Source organism: Lepidochelys kempii, chromosome 1 (genome assembly GCF_965140285.1).
Source record: "Lepidochelys kempii isolate rLepKem1 chromosome 1, rLepKem1.hap1, whole genome shotgun sequence".
Taxonomy (NCBI): Eukaryota; Metazoa; Chordata; order Testudines; family Cheloniidae; genus Lepidochelys; species Lepidochelys kempii.
In genome coordinates this window covers 230268022-230293351 of record NC_136380.1, presented here as the reverse complement: position 1 = coordinate 230293351, position 25330 = coordinate 230268022, and the positions used below count along the sequence as shown (strand labels likewise).

The window sequence follows — 25330 nt, the reverse complement described above, 5'->3', positions numbered from 1 at the left end:
GTCCCAAGGGGGTTTCTGTGATCCAACCTGTCACAATAACTTCATTCTCTTTAAAAAGAGCAGATAAGAACTCACTTTGTACTAATCCCAGATACAGGACTGTAAATATAAATCCTTAAGTATCAAAAGCTGTTGAACCTATTGTACTAATTAAAATAGACTGTTACTCAATATGGCTGATTTAAAATTCACATCTTTCACACATGGTGCCTCTTAGTGCTTTGTAGAGAGTTAATTAAAAGGTAAACAGAAACTGAAGGCTTAGGGAAAGATTTGAAGAGGGGAAGGCTAGATGACAGTAATCCATTTGTAGTCCCAACTTCAGATGTAGAGAAATTAACTTTGTATGCAGAGACCAAACCAACCCCCACTTTGCTATTTTCAATGAGGGCAATCAGCAAATGGAATGCACAATAAAGACTAGTACATTTTGAGCATGGGATCAGATAGTATATTAGTAGAGTGACTTTCCTCATGGAAGGAGCTTAAAGCACTTCTCAGTCTTTATATATACAAAAAATTTCACACATTACTGAAAAGCGGTGACTTCTAGGTCATCTATGTAACAACACACAGCAATGCCATAGAATAATTTAGAACAGGAAGTGAAGAACTAAAACTAATGTTATTATTATTACTTATTAGTTGTATTGCAGTAACACCTAGAGGCCATATTGTGCAAGGCACTGTACAAACATGTAAGAAACAGACAACCCTGGTCTAAGGCCAGGTCTACAGTACAAACGTACATCGGTATAACTACATCGCTCAGGGATGTGAAAAATCCACACCCCATGAATGACGTAGTTCTAACAGCCTAAGCCCTGGTGTAGACACTGCTGTGTTGATGTGAGAGTTTCTCCTGTTGACATAGCTACCACCTTTCGTAGAGGTGGATTAACTATGCTGACCTGAGAAGCTCTTCCGTCAGTGTAGTAGCATCTTCACTAAAGCCCTACAGCGGTGCAGCTGTGCCATTGCAGTGCTGTACTTGTAGACAAGCCCAAAGTCTGAGATGAGAGACAATGTGCGGATGACACATGTGGGGGACACAAGAGGAGAATGAAATAATCAGCGTATTAAGCAGCAATAATAGCAGAGAATTAAGGGTAGCAGAATTTAAATACTTTCAACATGAATTTAGTCAGAAGACTCTGGGGTTAACATGCCTGCCTTTGCCACTGGATCCTTAATGCCCACAAGAGGCAAACACTTGGGTTTTACGTCTCATCCACAAGGAAATGGCTCAAGAAGCACAATGCCTCATGGCATCATGCTGACTCAGCAATGCTATACGTGATGTCTTCCTGCTAACACACTTCCTGAAGCACCTAAGTACCGGATGGAAACCTCCAAGCCAGTACTGACCAGGCTTGATGCTGCTTGTGATAAGTCTTACAAAATCACAGAGGAGGTGTCATGGCACTTATCTGTAGGCTAAACAGAAGTTCCAGGAAAACTTTAGGAAACATAACAATATTCAGTTAAATTAACAACCTCTTTCTTCATTACTGCACAGATAGAATACTTTGACTGGAAACTTATGAGAATTATTTGAGAGATGATTGGCCAGCTCCTCAGCTGGTGTGAATTGGCATAGCTCCAGTGACTTCCACGGAGCTACCCTGGTTTGCACTGTCTGAGGATCTGGTCAGACAAGACTCCATTATGTGCCTTCTGATTCATCCGAGACACTTTTTGATGATAATTAACACATTGACTTTATTATTAAAGTATTCTGTTTTAGCACTAGCCACAACTTGCTGTTCCAGTTCACTGAAAAGCCCTTGTAATAATGTCAGACCGAGCCGGTGGAAAAATCATTTTTGGACTTTGACCATTACATATGGACATTCCACTCTGACTCTTTGAGGTAAATATTTAAATGGCTCATGACTGGCAACTTACCACTTTTTCTCATTACTAAAACATCACCACACTCATCTTCAATTGGAAGAAATATCTCAGGAACCACAATGAGTATTCGCCTCTTCGGGGGTGGATTTATATTCCAAATGCATTCAACATTAGCTGGGTAATCACCAGGGTAATTGGGAGACTCGATATAGCCGGTATAATCTCCAAGTTCCCCTCCACAATGTTGGTCTATGAAGAAACATACATTAGCATTTGTGCTTTGAAATATCTCTAAGTTGTTTGAATCTGCCACAGACACATCCAAATGCTTCCTCGTGGCGTTAGACCTCTGTAAATTAAGTAACTGGCATTTTCTTTGAAAGAATATTGACTGTTCTGAGTCAATTGATCACTGTTTTGCAAACCTTAATCTTAAACCTTGTCTACACATGAAAGTTGAACTGATTTCATAAAGTCAATGTAGACACTGATGTAGTTAAATAGGCACAGTCCCCTTGTGTGGGCACTCAAAGTGGGTTAACAACACTTTGTATCCATTGAGCCGGTGTCTACATATAGATATTGCTCTGGCTGAATTTAAATGGTTTTTAAAACAGACTTAGTTGAACCAATGCAAACCTCTGTGTACACACACTCATTTTAGTTTAAGAGTGCCTCATTTTATTTTAGCTTAAATCTGTTTCTAGTCAATTTAAAATAAATTGACATGTCTGGGTTACTGTGTTGCAAACTAGTGCACTATGATTCACAGCCTGGCTTGCTGTGTAATTACAACCTGTCTGGACAAGTCCTTGATGTATGACCTTAAGCAAATCACTTAACTTCTCTGCAACAGTTTCATCAAGTGCTTACCTGCTTTACAAAGGTGTCGTGTGACTTACTTGTGGCTTACCTGATGTCTGCATAGTACTCTGAGGAAGGCAAATGCTCAGGAATGATTCTTCAGGAATGATACTTCAGTTTCAGTACCTGCAACCCTGGAGCATGAACAATCTTCATTTAACAGGGACCACACAGCCTTTTATGTGAAGTTGGCTAAATTGTGTCAAATCACTGCTTTAGTTAAAATGGTACTATTTTTCATGTAGACAACCACTATCAAGTGATCAAGGAATTGACTTAAGCTAGATCAATATATGGCACTCTTTAAACTGATTTAAAAGTGTCTACACAAGGGGGCTGAATCAATTTAACTACATCAGTTTCTAAACTTGTTTGTGTAGACAGGCCTAACTCATTACAAATACTCTTTAACAGCAACAAAACAACACATAGTATGCACTGGACAGAGTCCAAAACATTGACATCTGCAGTTGCTTGACTTCCTAAATATCTATGGCATTAAATAAATATCCAGGCAGAAGTTGTTCATCATAGTTCTTAGAGTTTTATGAACAGGACAACTCTGAGTTAACATGGCAGTAACTAGGAGGATGCTCAGTCAGAAGTGTCACAATTATAATTCAGTCACCTCCTGTGACTGAAACTTTGTTAAAGGAAGATTGTTCATGCTCCGGGGTTGCAGTTACTGAAACTGAAGTATCATTCCTGAGCATTTTACTTCCTTGAAGTACTATGCAGACATCAAGTAAGCCACAAGTAAGCCACACGACATCTCTGTAAAGTAGGTAAGCACTTGATGAAACTGATTCAGAGAAGTTAAGTGATTTGCTTAAGGTCATACATCAAGGGCTTGTCCAGACAGGTTGTAATTACACAGCAAGCCAGGCTGTGAATCTATAGCGCACTAGCTTGCAACACAGTAACTCGCTGTGTAGATAAATCCTAAATGAGCATCAAAACTGGGATTATGTTTACGAGTCTTGGTTCCCACAGTTTATATCACAGTGCCATTTATTGCAAATGAAGGCTTTTCTCACACTTCTGGCAGCAGTCACTTGGCATATAGTTCTTTCAATGCTGGTAGAACCTCCAGATTCCAAGGTTTCCACCGTGACAGACTGACAGTGTTCTGTAATATACTGAACAAACCTTACGGAATTAAGATAAACTTTATTGAGTTAAGTTAAACCTTCCTGAAGTAGGGTTAATTCCTTTTGGATACATGTATTACAAATGCAATTGTGTATGTTTTATAGAATCATAGGGTTAGAAGGGACCTCAAGGGTCATCTAGTCTAAGATGCAGGATTTGTTGTATCTAAACCATCCAAGACAAATGGTTATCCAGCCTCCTTTTGAAAACCTCCAGTGAAGGAGCTTCCACAACCTCCCTAGGCAATTTGTTCCATTTTCCTACTGTTTTTACAGTTGGGAAGTTTTTCCTAAGATTTAATCTAAATCTGCTGTGCTGTAGTTTGAACCCATTGCCTCTTGTCCTGCCGTCTGTGGCAAGAGAGAACAACTTTTCTCCATTTTTTAAATAGCAGTCTATCATGTCCCCCCTCAATCTCCTCTTTTCCAAACTAAACATTCCCAGCTCCTTTAGCCTTTGCTTATACGTCTTGCATTCCATCCCTTTGATCATCTTTGTTGCTCGTCTCTACAGCCTTTCTATATTATTGTGGCATTGCATGTACCTTCCCTAAAAGGGAGGGGGATGCTAATGTATTTCCTCCAATATCAACCCTTTCAAGTCACTGCCTGTGGAGAGGTATGCATATATTAGATCAGACTTGATTCTCCAGGGACCAACAAACAAAGAAAATACTTTTGAATAAAAGCCTGGAGTTTAACCTGCCTCAGGGCCTTCTTCCTGTTCCAGCAAACAGACATGACCCTGGTCCATGGAGAGTTCAGTCCTTAGGGGAGGTTTGGAAGGACTGGGCCTACTCAGGCCTCAAAACACTGGATGCTTGTTCTGTGCTGAAGCTCTGATAAGTTTATGGAGGAGATGGTATGATGGGATAACATGGTTTTGGTAATTAAATTGGAAGAGGCCCTGGAGGTTTTTCGCCTTCCTCTGTAGCATGGGGCACGGGTCACTTGCTGGAGGATTCCCTGCTTCTTGAAGTCTTTAAACTACGATTTGAGGACTTCAATAGCACAGATATAGGTGTGAGGTTTTTTGCAGGAGAGGTGGGTGAAATTCTGTGGTCTGCGTTGTGCAGGAGATCAGACTAGATGATCATAATGGTCCCTTCTGACCTAAATATCTATGAACCTATGTAACCACAAGGAAACCACTAGGATGGGGGTATTGAAAGACTGCACCTGCGAGAGCCCATGTGAGAATTGGGATGAACTCTGGTAAGCTTATTAGCATGCATATAGGTTCTCCCTTTTTTTTTTTTATAAATATGTTTTCTCTGTAATGCTTTTAACTTTAAGAATAAAGTAGGCTTGCTCAGAAAGAGCTGCATGGTAATTTATTTCTGTAACAATTGCACTGCTTATGCGCCTCTGAAGAGAAGGGAAGCAGGTGTCTAGGGCAACTGGTCTGTGCTGGGAATGAGACAGTGTAGGCAAGGTAACTGTCCAGTCTGGATTGATGTGGGTCAATGCCCAAGAGAGGCAGCAGCTGAGGAGCTAGAAGCTGGGAGTGGGTGCCTTTGCTGAGTGGATCACTGAGTGGAAATACAGCTGCAGTTGCCATGATCTGCACAAATCTATTCTACACCACATCCCTGAAAGGCAAGAGATTAACACAAAATGCTCTCAGACTAGAGCAGTTGCTGCAGTCTCAAGATCACTCATCTCCAGTCCAGTCCTGGCCAGATCAGCACTGCTGGCAGGAACTGTACATTTTAGTGCCAAGTCATAAGAACATAAGAATGGCCATAGTGGGTCAGACCAAAGGTCCATCTAGCCCAGTATCCTGTCTTCCAACAGTGGCCAATGCCAGGTACCCCAGAGGGAATGAACAGAGCAGGTAACCATCAAGTGATCCATCCCCTGTTTCCCATTCCCAGCTTCTGGCAAACAGAGACTAGCGACACCATCCCTGCCCATTCTGGCTAATAGCCATTGATGGATCTATCCTCCATGAACTTATCTAGTTTTTTTTTTAACCCTGTTATAGTCTTGGCCTTCATAACATCCTCTGGCAAGGAGTTCCACAGGTTGACTGTGCGTTTTGTGAAAAAATACTTCCTTTTGTTTTAAACCTGCTGCCTATTCATTTCATTTGGTGGCCCCTAGTTCTTGTGTTATGAGAAGGAGTAAATAACACTTCCTTATTTACTTTCTCCACATCAGTTATGATTTTATAGACCTCTATCATACTCCCACCCCCACTTAGTCGTCTCTTTTCTAAGCAGAAAAGTCCCAGTTTTATTAATCTCTCCTCATACAGCAGCCGTTCCCTACCTCTAGTCTGACAATGACTCCTCTCTATGAGGTTGGGCAAATCACTAACCTGCTTTACCTTCCTTATCTGTGAAGTGTAATAATACTCACCTACCTCACAGCAAGTTCATAAGGGTGTGTTAAAGTTTTTATAGTACTTTGAATATGAAAAGTAATATGTATGTGCTAATTATTATGATGCGGGCCAAACTCGGTTCTTGGATGCATGCACAGGGCCCTACTGATGTCAGATGGAAATGCGCTGTCCATTAGGTGACCATATTTTCATAATTAAAAAGTGGGATACCCTTGTGGTTACATTTTTAGGGTCAGAAGAGACTTACATTTTAGATAAAAGTCCACTTTTTGTTTTATACACGTACTGGTGTTCATATCACCAGCTTTTAACTGAACAGCAAGATGTGCCTGTTTCTTGGAATGGAGTATTTTTTCCACCAGAAATTTGGTGTTCTGAGCAAACATTTTGTATTTATTAAAAAACAACAACAACACCACATACAACCCAATATTCTGATCAATGAAATGAAAAACCGGGACATTTCAAGTGTCCGCATATGAAATAAGCGACTGTCAAAGTCAAACAGACATATGATCTCTTTAGCTACCCAAGCTCAGAGTTTGCTTCTTTGGAGAAAAAGAAAAGGGGGAAAAAGCAACATGCAAAGTAATAGCCTGATCCTGAGATGTATTGAGCATTTTAAATTCCTATTGCAGTCAGGCCCTAAGATCATAATCAGTAAATTACTTAAGCATGTCCCTAATGGGGCTACTTTCATATATTTAAAGTTGGGCATGTATTTAAGTATTTTGCTTAATAACTAGATGCTACATAAGGATCAGAAAGTGGATGGGGAAGAGAGATCAATGCAGAGAGCAAAATTAATCAGATCACTTTATTTTACAGTCGTCATACTACTCCCAGTTCCCGGCAAATATCTAATTTACTCTAACTACATTTGAAATGACCAAGGACATAAAAGATTACACATCATATAATCAGAGTGAAAGCTTATGATAAACATATAAACTAATGCTTAATTTAGAACAGTGGCTCTCAACCTTTCCAGACTACTGTACCCCTTTCAGAAGTCTGATTTGTCTTGTGCACCCTAAGTTTCACCTCACTTAAAAACCATTTGCTTACAAAATCAGACAAAAATACAAAAGTGTCACAGCATACTACCGCTGAAAACTTGCTGACTTTCTCATTTTCACCACATAATTATAAAATAAATCAATTGGAATATAAATATTGTACTTACATTTCAGTGTATAGAGCAGGATAAACAAGTCATTGTTGATATGAAATTTTAGTTTGTACTGACTTTGCTAGTGCTTTTTATGTTGCCCATTGCAAAACTAGGCAAATATCTAGATGACTTGATGTACCCTCAGGGGTAAGTGTTCTTCTGGTTGAGAACCACTGCTTTAGAAGACGTATGTAATCTTAAATGAACACATTAGGGAGTAGCAAAATCTGGTTGCCTAGAAGAAACTGTCTTTAACTAAAGGTCAAATAAAATTGTAGTGGACTCCTTGGGGATACTTTAAAGTGGTAATTTAAGATACCGGTTGTCTATGGTAGGAGATTCTCAGTGCAGATTTCACTGTAGACAAAGATTATCTGGCACTTGCAACATGCAACCAGTGACATGAGTTCATGAATGAGTGACTAACTATTAATGATAGTAACTTAATTTTCAATTATTTTAGCTCTACAGAGACTCACAGGATGAGTCACTGCAAAACTTGCATGATCTGGAAAGTTTATGCAAACTCTATGTTGTTAAATTGTAATCTGTACCATTTCAAATTAAACTGATACAAAGATATTTTATATACATCCAGTGCTTCTTTTCCAGGTTGTGTTTTCAGCGTTTTGATGTTGTTTTCTACCACTGGAAATATTCAGCATCAGCTCTAGTGGTGAGTAGAATTATTTGCTAATGTTAAGCTGCAAAATTCTGGTCTAGCTCTAGATTCTGAACATCCAAAGTCTGGGTTATTCAGATCCAGAGTTTTCATTCAACCACATCCCTAACATACAGGAAAATATGAGGAACTTACTTTTACAGTGTGTAACATTAGTTGAGCCATCAAAATCTGTACTTGTATTCCCAGGGCAGCTAATGCAGTAATTCTGACCAAATTCAGGCTGGTAGGTTCCAACAGGACATCTGATACATCTGTGTGTTGTGGAATTGTAGTAGTGGCCAGGAGAACAATGAACTGTACAGTAGGAAGGTACATTGTTTTTAGCAAGTAACAATTTTAACTGCAGTGGCATCTTCCCTCCTCTCTTTACATACTCTGTAATTTCCATACTCCAAAGTATTTATCAGACAGTTAAACAGAAAGAGTTTAATGCATTTTTCATTTACAATGGACCTTTGATTGGAATCGCGTTCCAAGAACTAAAGCTAAATTCTTACTAATCAAATCAAATATGCTACATTTATTGCCTTTAAACACAGTGATTTACAAATTGGTTGTTTATACCTGAGTTTATAACAAACAGGTTGACAATAGCTGTCTGCAGCAACAACAAAAATGCCTTCTGGAATTGCAGATGAGAGGTTTTGATTACCAGATGTTAGACAGTGCCACAGTATACAATTGAGCAAGCATATAGGTATATAGTCAGACAAACTCCTGCCTCACCATTGTGCCATTTACATGGAAGTTTGCAAACATGTACATGTTGTATATATATCATTTCTCTCTGTCATTTTCATACTCAGTGTTCAATCTCATATCTTCTGTATCATGCATAGTTTTTCAAATTCTTTAAATAAAAATAAAATAAGTAACCCTTGAGGGTCAGATCCTCATCTGATAAAAAAATCAGTCTAGCTCCATGGAAATCAATGCAGCTAGGCTGATTTGCACTAGCTGAGGATCTGGCCCTGAATCTGCATGTCATGCATTCCAAAAAATACTATGTTAACTGCTGAGGACTCAGCAATGTCAGCAGATCATTTCTGGTTTGTAGATTTCCTGACCGTTTAACTCAATAACACAGAGCTGTCTTTTTCTGAAAGTCTTCAAGTTCTTCAGCAATTAAAACTTTGAAGTGAAAGGAGAAATAGTAGAGAAATTACTAAGCAATATATTTTACAAAATGGGAAAAGCTCTGAAATTTACCTTTTGTTTCACAGTCCTGAAACGAAACAGCACCTTCATATTTTGTCACCAGTCCACCGCCACATGGAAAGCAAAGGGTCCTGCCTGGCTCAGGCTGATATGTACCAAGAGAGCACACTCTACAAGGTTTAAAGCCATCTGAAGAAAAATACCCAGGAGAACACTGCCCTAGAAATTGAACATGGTCAATTAGATTATTAAGCCTACCTCTGTGTGCACAATATAAAAAAAAAAATCAGCATTATTTAGCAATGCTTCCTAAAACTTTAAAAATATAACACTAATCCTACCAACTATATAAAATCAATTTCCTCAAAACAATGCCAGTTTCTATGCAAACTCTTTGTTTATCAACATTTCTGTTCGGTCTATAACTCCATTAAGGTATCATTATAAGAGTATTTTGCACTGTTAAAGCACCTTTCATCTTAGAATTTCACAGTGCTTTATAAAAATTAATTAACCCTCACAATACCTCTGTGAGGTAGGCCAGAATTCTTATCTCCATTTGATAGATAGGGAAACAGAGGCAAATAGTAACATGGGACTTGCCAGATTGGATCAGACCGGACGTCCATCTAGACCAGCATCCTATCTCTGACAGTGGCAGCACCATGATGCTTCGAAGGAAGGTGTAAGAAACCCCACATTAGGCATAAGTGAGCTAATCTGCACCCCACATTAGATCTTATTCTGATCTCTAATAGTTAGCATTTGGCTAAAGCCCTGAAGCATGAAGTTTAACATCCCTTTCACAAAGTTTGTTTATAACAATTCTGGATATTCTTGATACCCATATAAATGTCCAGTCCCTTTTTTAACCTTGTTACATTCTTGGCCCCAATGATTTCCTGGGGAATACAGTTTAATGACATGTTGTATGAGAAAGTATTTTGTTTTACTGATTTAGAATTCTCCATCTTTTAATTTTGTTGAATGTCCTCTTGTACTCATGTTATGATACAGAGAGAACAGAAGTTCCTCATCTACCTATATCTTCCTATATCACTCATTATTTTACATACATTTTATCATGTCCCTCATATTTGGCTTCTTTCTAAGGTAAAAAATCCCAGTCTTTGCAATCTCTCTTCATATGAAAGTTTCCCCATGCTCTTAATCATTGTTGTTGCCCTTCTCCTTCAGCAACATCCTTTTTGAGATGCAGTGACCAATACTACAGACAGTATTAAAGTCGAGCCATTGATTTATATAAATTACAATATTCTTCAGCATCCCGTACCTTCTGCAAGCTATCATCTTGTTTGCTTTTTTGATCACAACTGAAGATTGAATAAAGTCTTCAATGAGCTATCATGATGTGTACATGTAAGGTGTATGAGTAGTTTCAATTTTTCCTCCAGGGTGCGGTACTTTGCATTTATTGACACTGAATTTCATTTGACATTGAATTGATCATTCATCTACCATGTTCAGGTCTCTCTAGTTCCTCACATTCCTCTCCAGTCCTGGCTAACCTTAATAATTTAATGTTATCTGCAAATTTTGCTACTTCAGATCATTAATAGATATATTAAATACAGGAGCTAGAGCAGAACCTTGAGGAACCAATCCCCATGATGGGTTTCAGAGTAGCAGCCGTGTTAGTCTGTATTCGCAAAAAGAAAAGGAGTACTAGTGGCACCTTAGAGACTAACCAATTTATTTGAGCATAAGCTTTCGTGAGCTACAGCTCAGCTTATGCTCAAATAAATTGGTTAGTCTCTAAGGTGCCACTAGTACTCCTTTTCTTTTTGCAAATCCCCATGATGAAAATTGATCTTTTAATCCTAGTCTTTTCTCCCAGCCATCTTTTGATCCAGAACAATATTTTGTGTCTCACTTTATGAATACTTGACTTCTTCAGTAACCTCTTGTGCAGGCCCTTACAACAGTCTATTGGAAGGGAAAATAAATTATATTAATATCTTCTTTCCTTTATGCACTACTTTACTGACACGTTCAAAGAATTCTAAGAGGTTAGTGAGATACTCCCATTGACTTCAATGGGACCAGGATTTCACTCTTAGAGTGTCCCCCCCTCAACCCCTGGCTGAAATGCAATTGTACAAGAGGATTATTGTGCCATCAATTTCTGAGAAACGTCGTGATACTGATAGCTTGATGACAATTTTGCTTTGCTTTTTATGATTTTGGGGCTAGGTCCTCTGCTGATGTAAATTGGTATAGGTCCATTGGATTTAATGAGAAGAGGATCTGGCCCTTAGTGTGAAAATTCAGTACTTGTGAAACATGATGGAGTGACAGCCCAGGAGTCTTCCTTTTAGACACAGCAGAGGTACATTCTGAATACCAGCGGTGCCTGCTTTTTGACACAGCCACTAATACTGTGTCTCAGACCTGATCTGGAGACATGATCTATAGGCGTGAAAGAGCTATTCTGTCTCCATGCCTATTCAGTCCTTGGCTTCTTTGCTGAAATTGCCAGTAAAGTAGCCATATCATTAAATCTGTCATAATAATCGACCACCAGCACACCTCCAAATCACATGGAATTACCATCTTTGTTAAGCAGTAGGCATTGGTGTTTAAATAAGGCTAAAATTAGTTCCTTGGGAAATGCCCCACCTAAATAGATTTTCTCATTAAATAGAATGGATTACATTTATGTGAACTGCGCTGTAATTTAACTTCAGAATCACTTGCTTTCTTGCAACTTTAACATAGCTTTATGGTACAATATTCACCCCAAACTTCTAGCATACTTTTTATGCCTATATTGTAAAGACTGGGAGTTGGGGATTTTAGCTCATGCTAATGAGTTACTACAGTAATGCTGTTGAAGCCATGTACAAAAGTACCATTGATTAGAGCTGGCCAGTACATTTTCAGAGAAACATGGTTTCATTGAAATATGCTGTTTCATCAAAGACAAACTATTTCTTGGACATGTATTGATTCTGACAAAGTTTTTGATGGGACTCTCTGGTCACTTCTAGAGAGAGGAGAGATGGGTAAAGAATGGGGAACCTGACTTTTACAATCAGCCAACCTGTGGAACTCCTTACCAGAATGTTGTGAAGGCCAAGATTATAATAGGGTTCAAAAAAGAGCTAAAGTTCATGGAGGATAGGCCCGTCAATGGCTATAAACCAGCATGGGGAGGGATGGTGTCCCTAGCCTCTGTTTGCCAGAAGCTGGGAATGGGAGACAGGAGATGTATTGCTTGATGGTTACCTGTTCTCTTCATTCCTCCTGGGGCACTTGGCATTGGTCACTATCGAAAGATAGGTAGTGGGCTAGATGGACCTTTTATCTGACCCACTATGGCCGTTCTTATGTACATTGTGCTCATCCGTAACGAAATAAAGTAGAGAAAATGGTTTACATTTGTCTTTGAAAACAGTATAATATTTAAAGCTCTTTACAAACTTTAGCCAATTAAACTTCTCAACATCATTTGAAAGAGGTGAATGTTATCACTCCCAGTTTTACAGATGGGGGAATTTCAGCGATGGATGTTGTTACATGCCAGAGATCAGAGAGAAGAACAAACAGGATTAGAACTCATCAGTTTTTCATGCTGAGTGCAGTGCACAGATCACTGCAATGTGTCTTTCTCTGGGGTATGACTGCTGCTGATGACACAGAGGAGCCATAGACTCAGACTTCACCCCACAAAGGATTTCATCAGTATTATCATGCTGTGTACTTATCCCAGCCCAATGTAACCTATCCCTTTGGCTCATAATGTACCATGTCAATGGGCTCTGAGAAGGGAAGGTGTCTCCAGAGTTGCATGCCTGGCCAGAAGCAAAGTGCTCTGCTTGGTCTGCTCATTTGCCTACTACTCCCAAAATGCAGCTCCAGCTCACTTCTACTTGATAGCAATGCTCATGTGTGAACAACTGGAACAAACTGAAAGATTTTTTGGTATTACGTGTAAGTGTATCGAGTTCTTTTCTGTTAGCTTTCCAAGGCAGAATTGTGGAAGGCTTTCACCACTTTTAGCCTCCACACTTTGCTTGTTATTGGATCACACCTACTCCTTTTATAATCAAAGTAAACTCGCCTCCACACTCTGACACATTCCGTGCGCCTGCTATTCCCTGTCCGTCGTTACTTGGGCAAGGTTCACAAGAAAGTTGACCTTCTGTGTCTTGGTATGTTCCTGGTGAGCAAGGAAGGCACTGATTATGTTCTCCACTATAATAGGTTCCCATGCTGCAGGTAACTGAGGAAAGAAAAGCAGAATCTACTTAAGGACCTTCATTTTGATAATGTAGCTTTGCCTTCTTCGATTCACCCCACGATTACCAATGACACTTTGCAGATTTTGGGCCAATGGAACTAGGTCAATCAATGGAACTAGGTCAATTTACAACAGCTGAAAAGATTCATCCTGTATTGTTTAAACCATTAAATGATATTTTACTGCATTTGAACATTTATCAGACATATGCTTCCAAAAGAGTTAACTCAGTTTTAAAAAAATATGTTGTATTTACAGCAAAATGCTCTTTCATAATGGACGGAGAAATAAGTGAATTTTTCATTCATAGTAGATACATGTAAATGGTGATTTTATGGGAGTTGTAGACACAAGATCTACAGTCTGAGGACATGATCAGTTGACATAACGATGTTAAGGATTTCTCCAAAGGCAATGCATCCCATCTCATATTTTATACTTCCTGACAGTGACATGGTTTAACTGGCAACCATTCTAAACACATACATTAATCCACATTTTCCTACTGAAAAAGGATATTTCCTTAAACATTTTATAGCATTAGGTTTATGGGGTAAAGCTTAAGGGGTTGTTAGACTAGAATAGCTAAAATTTTCAACCCAGCCTCTAAATTGTAGTATGTGTGTGTGTGAACCAGGTAATCAGACATCTGTCAAATCCACATTTGCAAATTCTATTCTTTTTGAATGTAAACAACTGGCTGTGTAAAAGTTAACTGAAAAATGTATAGTTGGGTTTTGAAAATTTGACCCAAAGTAACTATAGTGGTGTGGTTAGCAGGAAAAAAAGTTGTATTATTGGTGAATTAGGAACATAGTGCCAAGAACTAGAGTAAAAGGGTTAGCACCAGCATCTGGCTAAAGTCTGGCAACTTGGAAAACAGATAAGCCAGACTATCCTTGTTCCACATAGAATTAGACCAGGGGAACCTGTTTTTGGTTTCTCTAGATTATCTAAGTATCTAACAAATTTACTATATGGCTTACTGTTGACCAGTTAATTTTAAGGGGTTTTTATTTTTGGGTGCTGTTGGTCGAATAGAATTCCAATTTTTCTGGGACTTACCACATTTTCCATCCTGCAGCACTTGCCCTGTACTGCATGCTTCATGTCCTTCAGTAGCCTTAGCTGGCTTATGAGCCACTTCGTACTCTGTCCCAGAAAACTGAATGTAAAATTGCTGTTTGTTAATAGATTTTCTCAATGTTTTGATTGCAGTTTGCAGCTTCTGCTCCATCCTTTTCCGCACACAGTCAAGGTTACAGGTGTCTAGGTGGGAAATAAGAAGAAAACTAGAAGCAACTGAGATTCATGTTTAAGCAGAGTTGCTTAGTAAAAAATTCTCAACCAGCAAAATTCTCTGGTACTTGGTCCACTTCTCTTTATACAGCAAGTCGCAAAAAAGTTGTATTTTTTTCTTTAAATGCTAGCATCAACTGGCTAACTGGCTGAGTTAGCTTTAGGCCGTCTGGAAGGGACAGTCAAGCACTCTGTGCTCTGGCAAACTAAACTTCCCGATCCATAACTGCACATGGAGCTCTGATCTTGCCTCAATCCTCGCATAAAAAGCTTCAAGTTTGGTTCTATTGACTTTCTATAGACAGGGATATAGTAAACACATCACATCAACTGGCAGAGCTAAGCTGGCATCAAGTGTGCATACCCTGCACTGTTATGGGTTATGGCAGTGACTATTGCTACGTGGATTCCTGGAGGTATTAGTAATTGTCCTCCACAGTGTATTTCCAAGGGTTTTATCCAGTTCAGTTCTAAAAGACTCAGATAGTGGGTTCTCCATAACTCTATTTGGAAATGTTAATCCATAGTTTAATAACACTCTGGAATATTGAAATATTTATGATAGCACAAATTTCTATTTGATTTTATATCATGATGAAAAGGAGTACTTGTGGCACCTTAGAGACTAACAAATTTATTTGAGCATAAGCTTTCGTGAGCTACAGCTCACTTCATCAGAAGCATGCAGTGGAAAACACAGTGGGGAGATTTACATACACAAAGAACATGAAACAATGGGTGTTACATTACACACTGTAACAAGAGTGATCAGGTAAGGTGAGCTATTACCAGCAGGAGAGTGGGGAGGAAAAAACCTTTTGTCAAGATAATCAAGGTGGGCCATTTCCAGCAGTTGACAAGAACATGTGAGGAACAGTAGGGGGAGAAATAAACATGGGGAAATAGTTTTACTTTGTGTAATGACACATCCACTCCCAGATGTTAGACCCTGGAGAGCCCTAAACAATTCTCCCCATCCTGAATCTTCTCCACATGGCTGGCACAATGTAGGTATGTTGAAATGCATGATAAAACATGTTTGATTTTCAGACTGGAGTTCAGCAATCTATATTCTAGGAGATGTCTTTGTAGCCGATGGTGTGAGACATCTCCTAAAAGGAAGCAGCAATGAGCCAATACTGTATCAATGAATGTATCTCTCATTAGTAGAGATTAATCCAAATCAAATACGAGGATCTAAATACTGCTGAACTTTGTAGAAGTTTGGCTCCAGATCCAATCTTTGGGCCCATCTGCAGCTATTAGCTGAATTTCATACTGCATTCTAGTCATCCTGACAGCAGAACTTCCACTGAAGTCAATGGAAGTTCTAAGTGGGGATGTGCTGTTCCATTATGGTTTGGGTAATGTGCTTTGTAGACAGGCCTGGTGAAACAGCAGCAGAGAAATACTGGCAACTGCTGATCACAGTGAGGCACTGCTATACAATTTCCCCACAGAACACCAGAAAAGATATTCCACACACCTGAGACTTCCTCAGATTTCATCTCCACTTCAAATTCGGCAGTGATATGGGACACTTCTTTCGATGGTGACTTGCGTCCCCGACGCTTTTTCTTGGAGGAATCACACTTGAGGTTCACAAAGGTCACCTGGCAGTTGTCTGTACAAGGGAATTGACCTCCTTTGCATAACAGAAGTGACATGGAAGAGAAATCAAGTAGCAAGGTAGCAAGTGAAAGCTGGTGTGTGATATTTCAGCTGGGTTAACATTAATGCTCTGGCAGATTTTGTAACATTCCACATGCATTGTTAGACATACCCTTATTTGTGTAATTTTTGCTTTGTGTAAGTGAGGGCAGGAAAAGAAGCCCATACAGCACAGACGATAGAATGGCAATGCTTAGCTGTGTGTTGATACTGTTTGTGTCTTTAATAATGATAATAAATATTTTCCACATACTCTGTCTAAGGCTATGGAAGCTCTTTTCAAACATTAGTTAAAAGTCAATGTTGTTATGCTTAGTTTATTGATGATTAAATTAAGTCAGAGTCTTCACTTGCATAATGTCACATTACAAGAGAGAGGCAGAGCAAAGACCAAATTTAGAAGTATGGCTTCCCACTTGTGTTCTAGCCACTCGGCAACATTGTGATTCTGTTCTAGCCACTTGGCAACATTTATATTGTGATAACCATACGTTATGTTATTCACGTAACTGAAGTAGCATAGCTTAGATCGATTTACCGCAGTAGTGTAGACAAGGCGTCAGTGTCACAGTAGCCTTTCCAGTGCTGTAGTGCACGACTCCACAACACCAAAGCCACCAAAAGTATTTCATTTTGGGTATGGTATTATATTATGTAATCTTATTGTGTAATCATACAATTGGTAGCATTAATTCAAGTCAGACAAAATTAGAGATACAAGGCAAATAGCTAGCAAAGTATAAAGCAAATACAGCCAAGAAAATACACTTACAATATGGGCTGAAAAAGAATTTCTGTGACTTTCAAAATGGTTTTGATAGCCAAACATTATAGAAAGAAAACAACCATCATGACAAAATAGCATTTTAAGCAATAGAATAATTACTTTACTGGTGCTTTGAAAATTAGAGAGAGGAGAATATTTACATTGTAGGTTAACATAAATTATTAAATTAAATGAAAAATAATCTTCAAATCCTATTATATTATTCTATTGTTTTTATTTAGGTTCATGTATGATTTTTTTTTAAATAAGGAAATTCCCAGACAAATCTATGTTAAAAGGGAATTAAGATTGAGAGTACATATCAGTAATTTAGAGTAAAATACATTCCTGGGATGTTGCAATTATACCAAAACTAAGCATTGTAAACCCAGGAAATTCAGAATTAACATATTTGGACTTCTTTTAAATTTAACTGTACGGTATGGAAATACACAATTAGGGCACCCAAACAACCTTAACTCTGCCCTGCAGTGACACTACAAGGAAAAAAGAAAAGAAAAAACCCTAACATATCTTTAAAAATAATTTGCCATAATCTACTCAGGGAAATCTACAAAAAACTCAAATCAGAAGCCTGTAATTGATGTGCAGGTAAAGTCCCAGGTCTATCTGTTGCAAAAGCATTCCAGACTAGGACCTCAATTGATAGGAGTGAAAGGCTATCTAGTTTGTGCAAGGCAAATGCCTGTTTTGACTTTACTTGACATCTCAAAGCTATGCCTTGGTATATGTAATTAAAAATGGTTAGATTTTTTTCACTTAAAACCTCTCTTTTCTGTTCAGCTTTGAAAGAGATGCTCAGGATGAACCTTTTCTGTGTTCCTATTAACAGCCTAGATTATTAAAGTGGAAACAAACAGTTCTCACAATCTACTTGCCATTTCACTATTTATGTTGTTTATTTACTTTTTGTCCTTCACTCTATTTGGGCACTCAGTCTAGAATGGTCAATCTCACTTTTGTATTTAGTCAGCTTCTCTTTCTTGATCCTATACTCACAATCGGATAACAATCCCACTCTACTGAGATTGCAGTTACTACATGGGAATGTTTAAATTATAAGAAAGAAAAACTTTAATTAAAGAATTCATGAAAATATTTATACTCATATCAAGATTTGTAAAAATCAAATGCTCGGACTTCATTTCTGATTTTGCCAAAATTAGAAATTATGTTTAACTCTCTCCACTTTCTTGATTCTTTTTGTAACACCATAGCCTAACGTTCCAGTATAAGGGAAGCAAACTGAAGACTGCATGGTATATTAGATTTATATTATAAGATTTCCTGTGCAGCTGCTGTCTCTAGTGTTTAGGTACAGCCCCCAGCACCATGAGACCCCAATCTTAGCATAATAAAATTAAATTAGTAATAATAATATGTCTTGCTATCATAAATTTTCTTTTAGAAATCTAATTCTAGGAAAGAAAAACAAATTTAGCTGACATGGTGTAATTCCACTTCCCCTTGGCCAGTAGCTACCCATCTCATGGGAATTCTATCACTGATGATGCTAGAAACTTAGCAAGACCACCTGAATTCATGAGATTTCTGCCATTTGGGGCCAATACCTGGCAAAAACAATGAAGTTTTCAGCACTGTCAAATCTAAAACCTAGCCCAATTCAGTTTGAATCTGAATCCTGGTCTGAACCTAACTAAGGTCCAAATCTGTAAACCATAACTTTCTCCATCTGCACAATAATCACAAGTTATTAAAACAAACTAAAAGAACCATTGGTGACTCTCTGCTTATGTGTTATGAGAAATGACATACCTATAACAGCTTGCTTGCCAACGTCTTTAATCTTTTCTTTGCTGCGAGGCCGTAAATGGCACTTTGCATCTTTAATTTTAAAGCGAGCTTTCTGCTTGATTGGTGGGGCTAATGAATCTGTTGAAATAAAATTAAAAGTTATAATTCCTAATGTAGTCTTAAAGGGCCCTGGCACCTATTTTTGAAATGAAGCTGTAGTCTTCTTGCAATATAAAGGAGAGACAGGACTCGAATCTATAACTCTTTATTTACCTTGTGTACATTCTATATGTGACTCTTGCATTCATTTCCATAAAACTACTTTTCCCACAAACAGATAAGAATAGTCTCAGGCTCACAGAGTCTCATCAGCCAATGAGAGTTTGTTCAGTGAGTGTGATTATACCCTGATATTCAGCGAGTGGGCAGAGATCTGAAGAAACTAACTGAACTGGCATTCTTCCTTGCAAGCTTACCTGTGCAGTCTTGGTGGTGTTTGGCTGAATTAATTTCTTACTCAGAATAAAACCAATTGCTGTAATTTTTCTAACTCAACTCCTGACTCCCCAAATTACTGAGGATTTGATTCCAATCTCATTTACGCTAATGTAAAATTAATTAAATGGAGTTACACTGTTGGCAGTTTAAAACTATCCCTTGCCTATATGGCAAAAAGAACTGCCTTTAAGTAGGTTTCAGAGTAGCAGCTGCGTTAGTCTGTATCCGCAAAAAGAAAAGGAGTACTTGTGGCACTTTAGAGACTAACCCATTTATTTGAGCATAAGCTTTCGTGAGCTACAGCTCACTTCATCGGATGCATGCAGTGGAAAATACAGTGGGGAGATTTATATACGGCAGAGAACATGAAACAATGGGTGTTACATTACACACTGTAACAAGAGTGATCGGGTAAGGTGAGCTATTACCAGCAGGAGAGCGGGCGGAGGGAGGGGGGACCTTTTGTCGTGATAATCAAGGTGGGCCATTTCCAGAGTTGACAAGAACGTGTGAGGAACAGTGTGTGTGTGTGTGTGTGGGGGGGAGATAAACATGGGGAAATAGTTTTACTTTGTGTAATGACAAAGCGTATATAAATCTCCCCACTGTATTTTCCACTGCATGCATCCGATGAAGTGAGCTCAAATAAATTTGTTGGTCTCTAAGGTGCCACAAGTGCTCCTTTTCTTTTTGCCTTTAAGTACTTTACTGAAGTCTGTGGCTCGCAAGCTCTATTCTCCCTCTTACACTCAAAACATATCTTGCAGTAGCAGCTGCTGATGTTAAATTTGCAGGACTCTGCAAATGTTGCTACACAACTCAGAATGACTGGAAAATGTAACAGTTCCTTGCCTTTCTAGCAACGATAACTCCCTTTGAACCATATAATTGTAGCTGAAAAACCTAGACCCAATCTCTCTCCTTCCCAGTCAGCACAGACTTCTTCTGATGAAAGCACTAACAGACAACACACTTCGAACCGACGCTAAGTCTCACGCATGCTCAGCAGTGCGCCACCCGCTTTTCCTGTAGCATCCCTTGTGCAACCTATTCGTTATCTACTTTAAATGTCCAATTTACATTTTAAAGGGATATCAGGCTTATCCACCTCCCCTCTGACAGGCAGCTCAGTTTTATTGCTCTGCTTATCCACATCCTACATCAACTAAGCTCATACCCCCACACCTCCCAATATACATTCTGTATACATAAAATCTTTATTTATAAAACTGGAAAATACAACCAGAAGATTAATCAAGTCTCCATTCAAGGAAAATAAGCAGTGAAATATCTAGCATCTTGAAAACTTAACATCAGCAGATGCTTATAGTTAGTTGTCCGATGCTTCCCATGCTAACATCCTGTTTTCAATTGCTTATAACTTAGCTGAACTTTAACCACTGGGGCTGAAATTTTCTATGTGGGATGTCTGCCTCAGACTGGCTTATTTTGAAAAGTTTTAGCAAAAATAGTTCAGCCATTTTGGAGAACAAGATTAGGGAAAAATATATTTGCCCATGTTAAACAAATTTTTACAGCCATTTTGTTGAGAAGCTCTGGCACCTCCATGCTCTGGAGCTGGGATTTAAAATTTAGTGCGAGGGTGGGGGTACACCCTGGTGCCAAGAGTGTGCCTTTTATTGCCCTTGTGAAAATTTGCCCAAATTTGGCCACCTTACAAAATGCAGTTTGCACATGCTCAGTTAGAGACCTGTTAGAATTTGGCAGCTACATTCTCAAAAATTCCATCCTCATGAACATGGTCCAGCCCCTCAAAACTCCTCTATGTCAACTGGACTGTGCATGTGCCATACCCCCCCAACTGACTGAACATATTCCTGCCCAGGATCACAAGAAACAATAGTATGTGATCACGTAGCTAAAGATGGGAATCCTAATGCATATTCATAAGGGGGCCTAAGGGCTTGCACAAACAACCTTAATTCTGGCATTTCCTAACTTTTGAGTGCTCAACTTTCAACCCTAACATTCTTTTAAAATACTTTTTTGGATGTTATTTATAGTTATGTATCTATCAATATCTAGATATATTAGACCTACATGTGCGCACACATGAATTGTGTGGTACCTACCTGCACAACTGGGAAGTGTTGTGTTGCGTTTCTGCTGGGCTTTGCCTTGCTGTACTGGAACTCCACAGCTCAGTGTGTAACTATTCTCTGAATCTGAACAGAAATGAAAACGTGGATGCAGAGTGAGGCATATGCAAAAAATCCTTTCTGACACATTCCCCTCACTCTTCACTAATCAGCACTAACACGCAATTTTTGAATAATCACATCAATTATCTACTTTGTGTGTCTGATTAACATTTGAAAGGGTTGAATGGACTTGGGTTTGCCAAAGTCTACCTGTTTCCTATTGTTGACTACAAACTTTATGTTCTTCTATCACTGGAATTCCACATCTTATACACAAGGGGGGATGCTAACCATGAATCATTTAAGGGCAATGATCAGCAAATACTTTATTGCATTTTTACCTCACAGTCACTGGGCTTTGATAATCTCACTTAATTCATAAATACATTACATGCTTTACTGAGTAATTTTAATTTCAGCATTTTGATGGAACTTTTAAAAGAAAAATATAAAACACGTAGGGCCATAAATAGGGCTTATTCACTGCATGGTCAAAACTGTGCATTTGTGTGCACAAATTAGGTAAAGAGTTTCACCTATCTCTGCTAGACTGATAATAAAACTAGAATCTCTGCACAGCATTTAATAGTACCAAAAGCAAATACAAAAGGACCATATTGTATATAAATCTTTGAAGGGGAGAGAGAAGATATAGGAATAGTTAATATTAAATTAAAAAAAAACCTATGTAGCGAACCGGAATCTGTAGTAAGTGATACAGCAAAATATAGGCAAAAAAGATGAGGTAACTGGTCGTGCATGTATAATTGAGATGCAGCCAGACTAGTTTTGTAACAGTTGATTCTAGCCTCATAGTTGATGTAGCAAATAACACAGTTAAGGATGGGTTTGTTGCCATGCAGTTTATTTTCAGTCTCAAGTGTAGGAAGCCTTCTGCCACAAAACTAGATCTGATAGAGAATGTCCATTTGTTGTATGTGTCTCAGGATAAAGTTAAGGTGAGGTAAGTGCTCTGTTCAGCTATCCCATTGCTCTGCCAAGTCCCTGTGTGAGCAATGAAATTCTTTGCTGTTTGGTCCTGGAGTTTAAGTTGTTCATTATGACCTACAATACCCTAATTAGCCAGGAACTTGCCTGAGACCTCCTTTCTCTCCATGACATATTGCCACTGTTGGGCTGCTGGCAGGGTGTGTGCATGAGGGCCCTGCTTCTTTGGAATTCACTCCCAATCCTTGTCCAACTACCCAACTAGGCTGACTTGAAGGATATAAGGTACAGTCCCTCTTTCTAAGCAGATATCTGGGGAAGGCTGAGGTGGCTCTACTGCTCTTGTGAAGAGCTGGCTGGAATTTGCTGAAATTAATGATTTCGTTTGTTCAAGTTTCCGGAATTTGCTGAATTGATACTTTAATTTAGTCAAGTTTCTCGTTAGCATTGTATCCTAGATAATGCATTAGTCCTTCACAGCCTTTCACTATATTTTAGTACTTCTTTTAGTGGTTTTTCAAATGTCACCTATATTTAATTAAGTAGGGCTCAATCCTGCAATGAGAATTGGGGGTGCTTAGCAAGTCACAGGATCAGGCCCTTAGAACGGGCTGTAACAGTCTTCAATGAACATTTGCACATGTACTTTAATCGGCAAGTAATATTTTCCCCCTTGTATTTGTTCACAGTAAAAACTTAATGAAAGCGTTATGAATACAATAAAAGAAAAAAGAAAACAAGGTCTCCTTATGTGCAGAAGTAGATATGAAAATGCGACATTGTACCAACCTGGAACAAAAAGTGTCTTGGAAGGGCATGACAAAAAGCAGCTCTCTATTCCTCCTGATTTACTACAGATGAGTTGAGCCTTAGGAGCTGGTTTGGCATTTGGGAGGCATTTCACCATCTCTGAGGAAGAAGAAATAAAAAAATATCAGCCTGACAGCCTTAATAGGCTGCTCCCTGGCCACAGCAAACCATCATATTACTAGCAGAGAGAGGCATGAGCACTCATTCATGTCCAAGCATCCCGAAGCTTTGTGTATGCTGGGGGGAGAATATCTGGTATCTGAACTTGGATCTGGACTTAAAGTTTGCGCCTGGCTCATATCTTTATAATAAGCTGAGCCCAAACTCTGCATCAGAAAATCCCCCAATACTGGAATGCTCCAAATCCAGATCTAGATTTTGAAGCTCGGGTGCACTGCTCGTTATTAGAGCAATTCAGTGCAAAATCTAGTCACAGAAGTGGGTGGGTAATAGTATTCATATGAGATCCCTTGCCTTTCTTTCAGTAATATTACCCTATTCATGGTGTACCATGGCTCCCACTGCAACAACAAACAGGGGAGTCACTCTCACTAAAACTTTTTTATTGAAATTCTTGACAGAGTAATGTTTCCCATTTCCCATCTCCAGCTCTCACTGACTATGCTCCCAGCACCTCTTTCTTTTTAATTCCAGCCCTCAACTTCTTCAGCTTGGAACAGAAAACCTCCAAGAGGGCTAAGATGTTTCAGGAAGTACTAGGGGTGAGTCAAGCTTCCCCCTGAACCAATGCCCCAGCACAATGCTTTGAAGAGACACTGTGCTACAGAACGGGACATATTTCAGATGTCACCCAAATAGAAGTTCTGACCACTTCGTATCAGTATAAGTACCCCTGGCACGTGCTTTTAGAGAAGTGTAACTCTTGTGCTCTGGAAGCATGCCAATAAATTGTAATTCCTACCTAAATCCCGCCCCCCAACCCCGCCAGTTTCTTTACAGGAGAAAGGCAGAGTCTTCTGTAGTGTTTAGTTTAATAACTGCTAATTAAAGTTTAATTTGAATAAGGTATTCCTCATTTCCCATCCTGAACTGTTATGCAATTTTACTGTGAGCTGTTGAATAATTTCTGGGATTCAGCGCAGAAGTGACTGCATGTCAGTAATGGATTAAGTGACCCTATTAAAAGATTTAAATTGAAATCCCTTGAGATGGAAGGAACTATTTTAAACATAAATCATTATTATAAATGTAAATTACAGTTATGTGCATTTCTCATCTGTAGCCACTAGGTGTCATCAGTATCCACACCAACGTTATGATACCTAAACACTTTTCTTTTGCTCTCTTTTATAACCTATATTTTGTTTGAACTAAGGAGTTGAAGGGTTGTTAGGCCCTTCTTCAAGCAGATATTAAAGGGTAAAGTGGGTTTTCAAACTACATCAAGTTTTTGTATGGCTAATCTTGCTTAAAATGTACACAAAATCAGCGGGGACATATATGGGTATGTGTACACTGCCATCAGAGTGATGACCGTGGCATGGGTTGGAATACCCATGCTGACATGGCTAAAAATAGCAGTGAAGATACAGCAGCACCAACCCTGATGCAAGCTAGCAATGTGTGTACTCACAGGATCCCTGGTGGGATTGCACAGCTAGCTCTGAAGCCCGTGCTGCTGCATCTTCACTATTATTTTTAACCCTGCTAGCTAGAATAAAGTTAGCACAGGTATATCAACCCGTGCTGCAATCAATGTAGCCCTATGTCTCTGAGGCCACTTTCTCCTGATTAGTTTCCTGACATACCTCATTAGACGGTTCTTGCTTTATAAGATCCCATTGGCTGAACCCTGCTTTCCTTCCTGCTGGTCTCCAACACCGCAACTATACTGCTTTGTGTGCTTTGGCACTGTGGGTCTAGAAGTTCACCACAT

The 25330-nt window shown here is 39.0% G+C and overlaps 1 protein-coding gene across 4 annotated transcripts in view; it reads right to left on the bottom strand.

The window, feature by feature from the left end:
• SCUBE1 (signal peptide, CUB domain and EGF like domain containing 1) overlaps positions 1-25330 on the bottom strand; it is a 297458-nt gene that overhangs the window by 14803 nt on the left and 257325 nt on the right. For 2 of the 4 annotated variants that reach the window (XM_073316774.1, XM_073316805.2), the window contains 9 exons: positions 23413-23532; positions 21607-21699; positions 19037-19153; positions 16289-16447; positions 14569-14772; positions 13324-13485; positions 9291-9458; positions 8214-8375; positions 1909-2106 (listed from right to left, as the gene is read on the bottom strand). In XM_073316774.1, the coding sequence (XP_073172875.1) occupies positions 1909-2106; positions 8214-8375; positions 9291-9458; positions 13324-13485; positions 14569-14772; positions 16289-16447; positions 19037-19153; positions 21607-21699; positions 23413-23532 (1383 nt within the window). The remainder of the gene's footprint in view (positions 1-1908; positions 2107-8213; positions 8376-9290; positions 9459-13323; positions 13486-14568; positions 14773-16288; positions 16448-19036; positions 19154-21606; positions 21700-23412; positions 23533-25330) is intronic. The other 2 variants (XM_073316783.1, XM_073316815.2) reach the window with 1 other exon arrangement.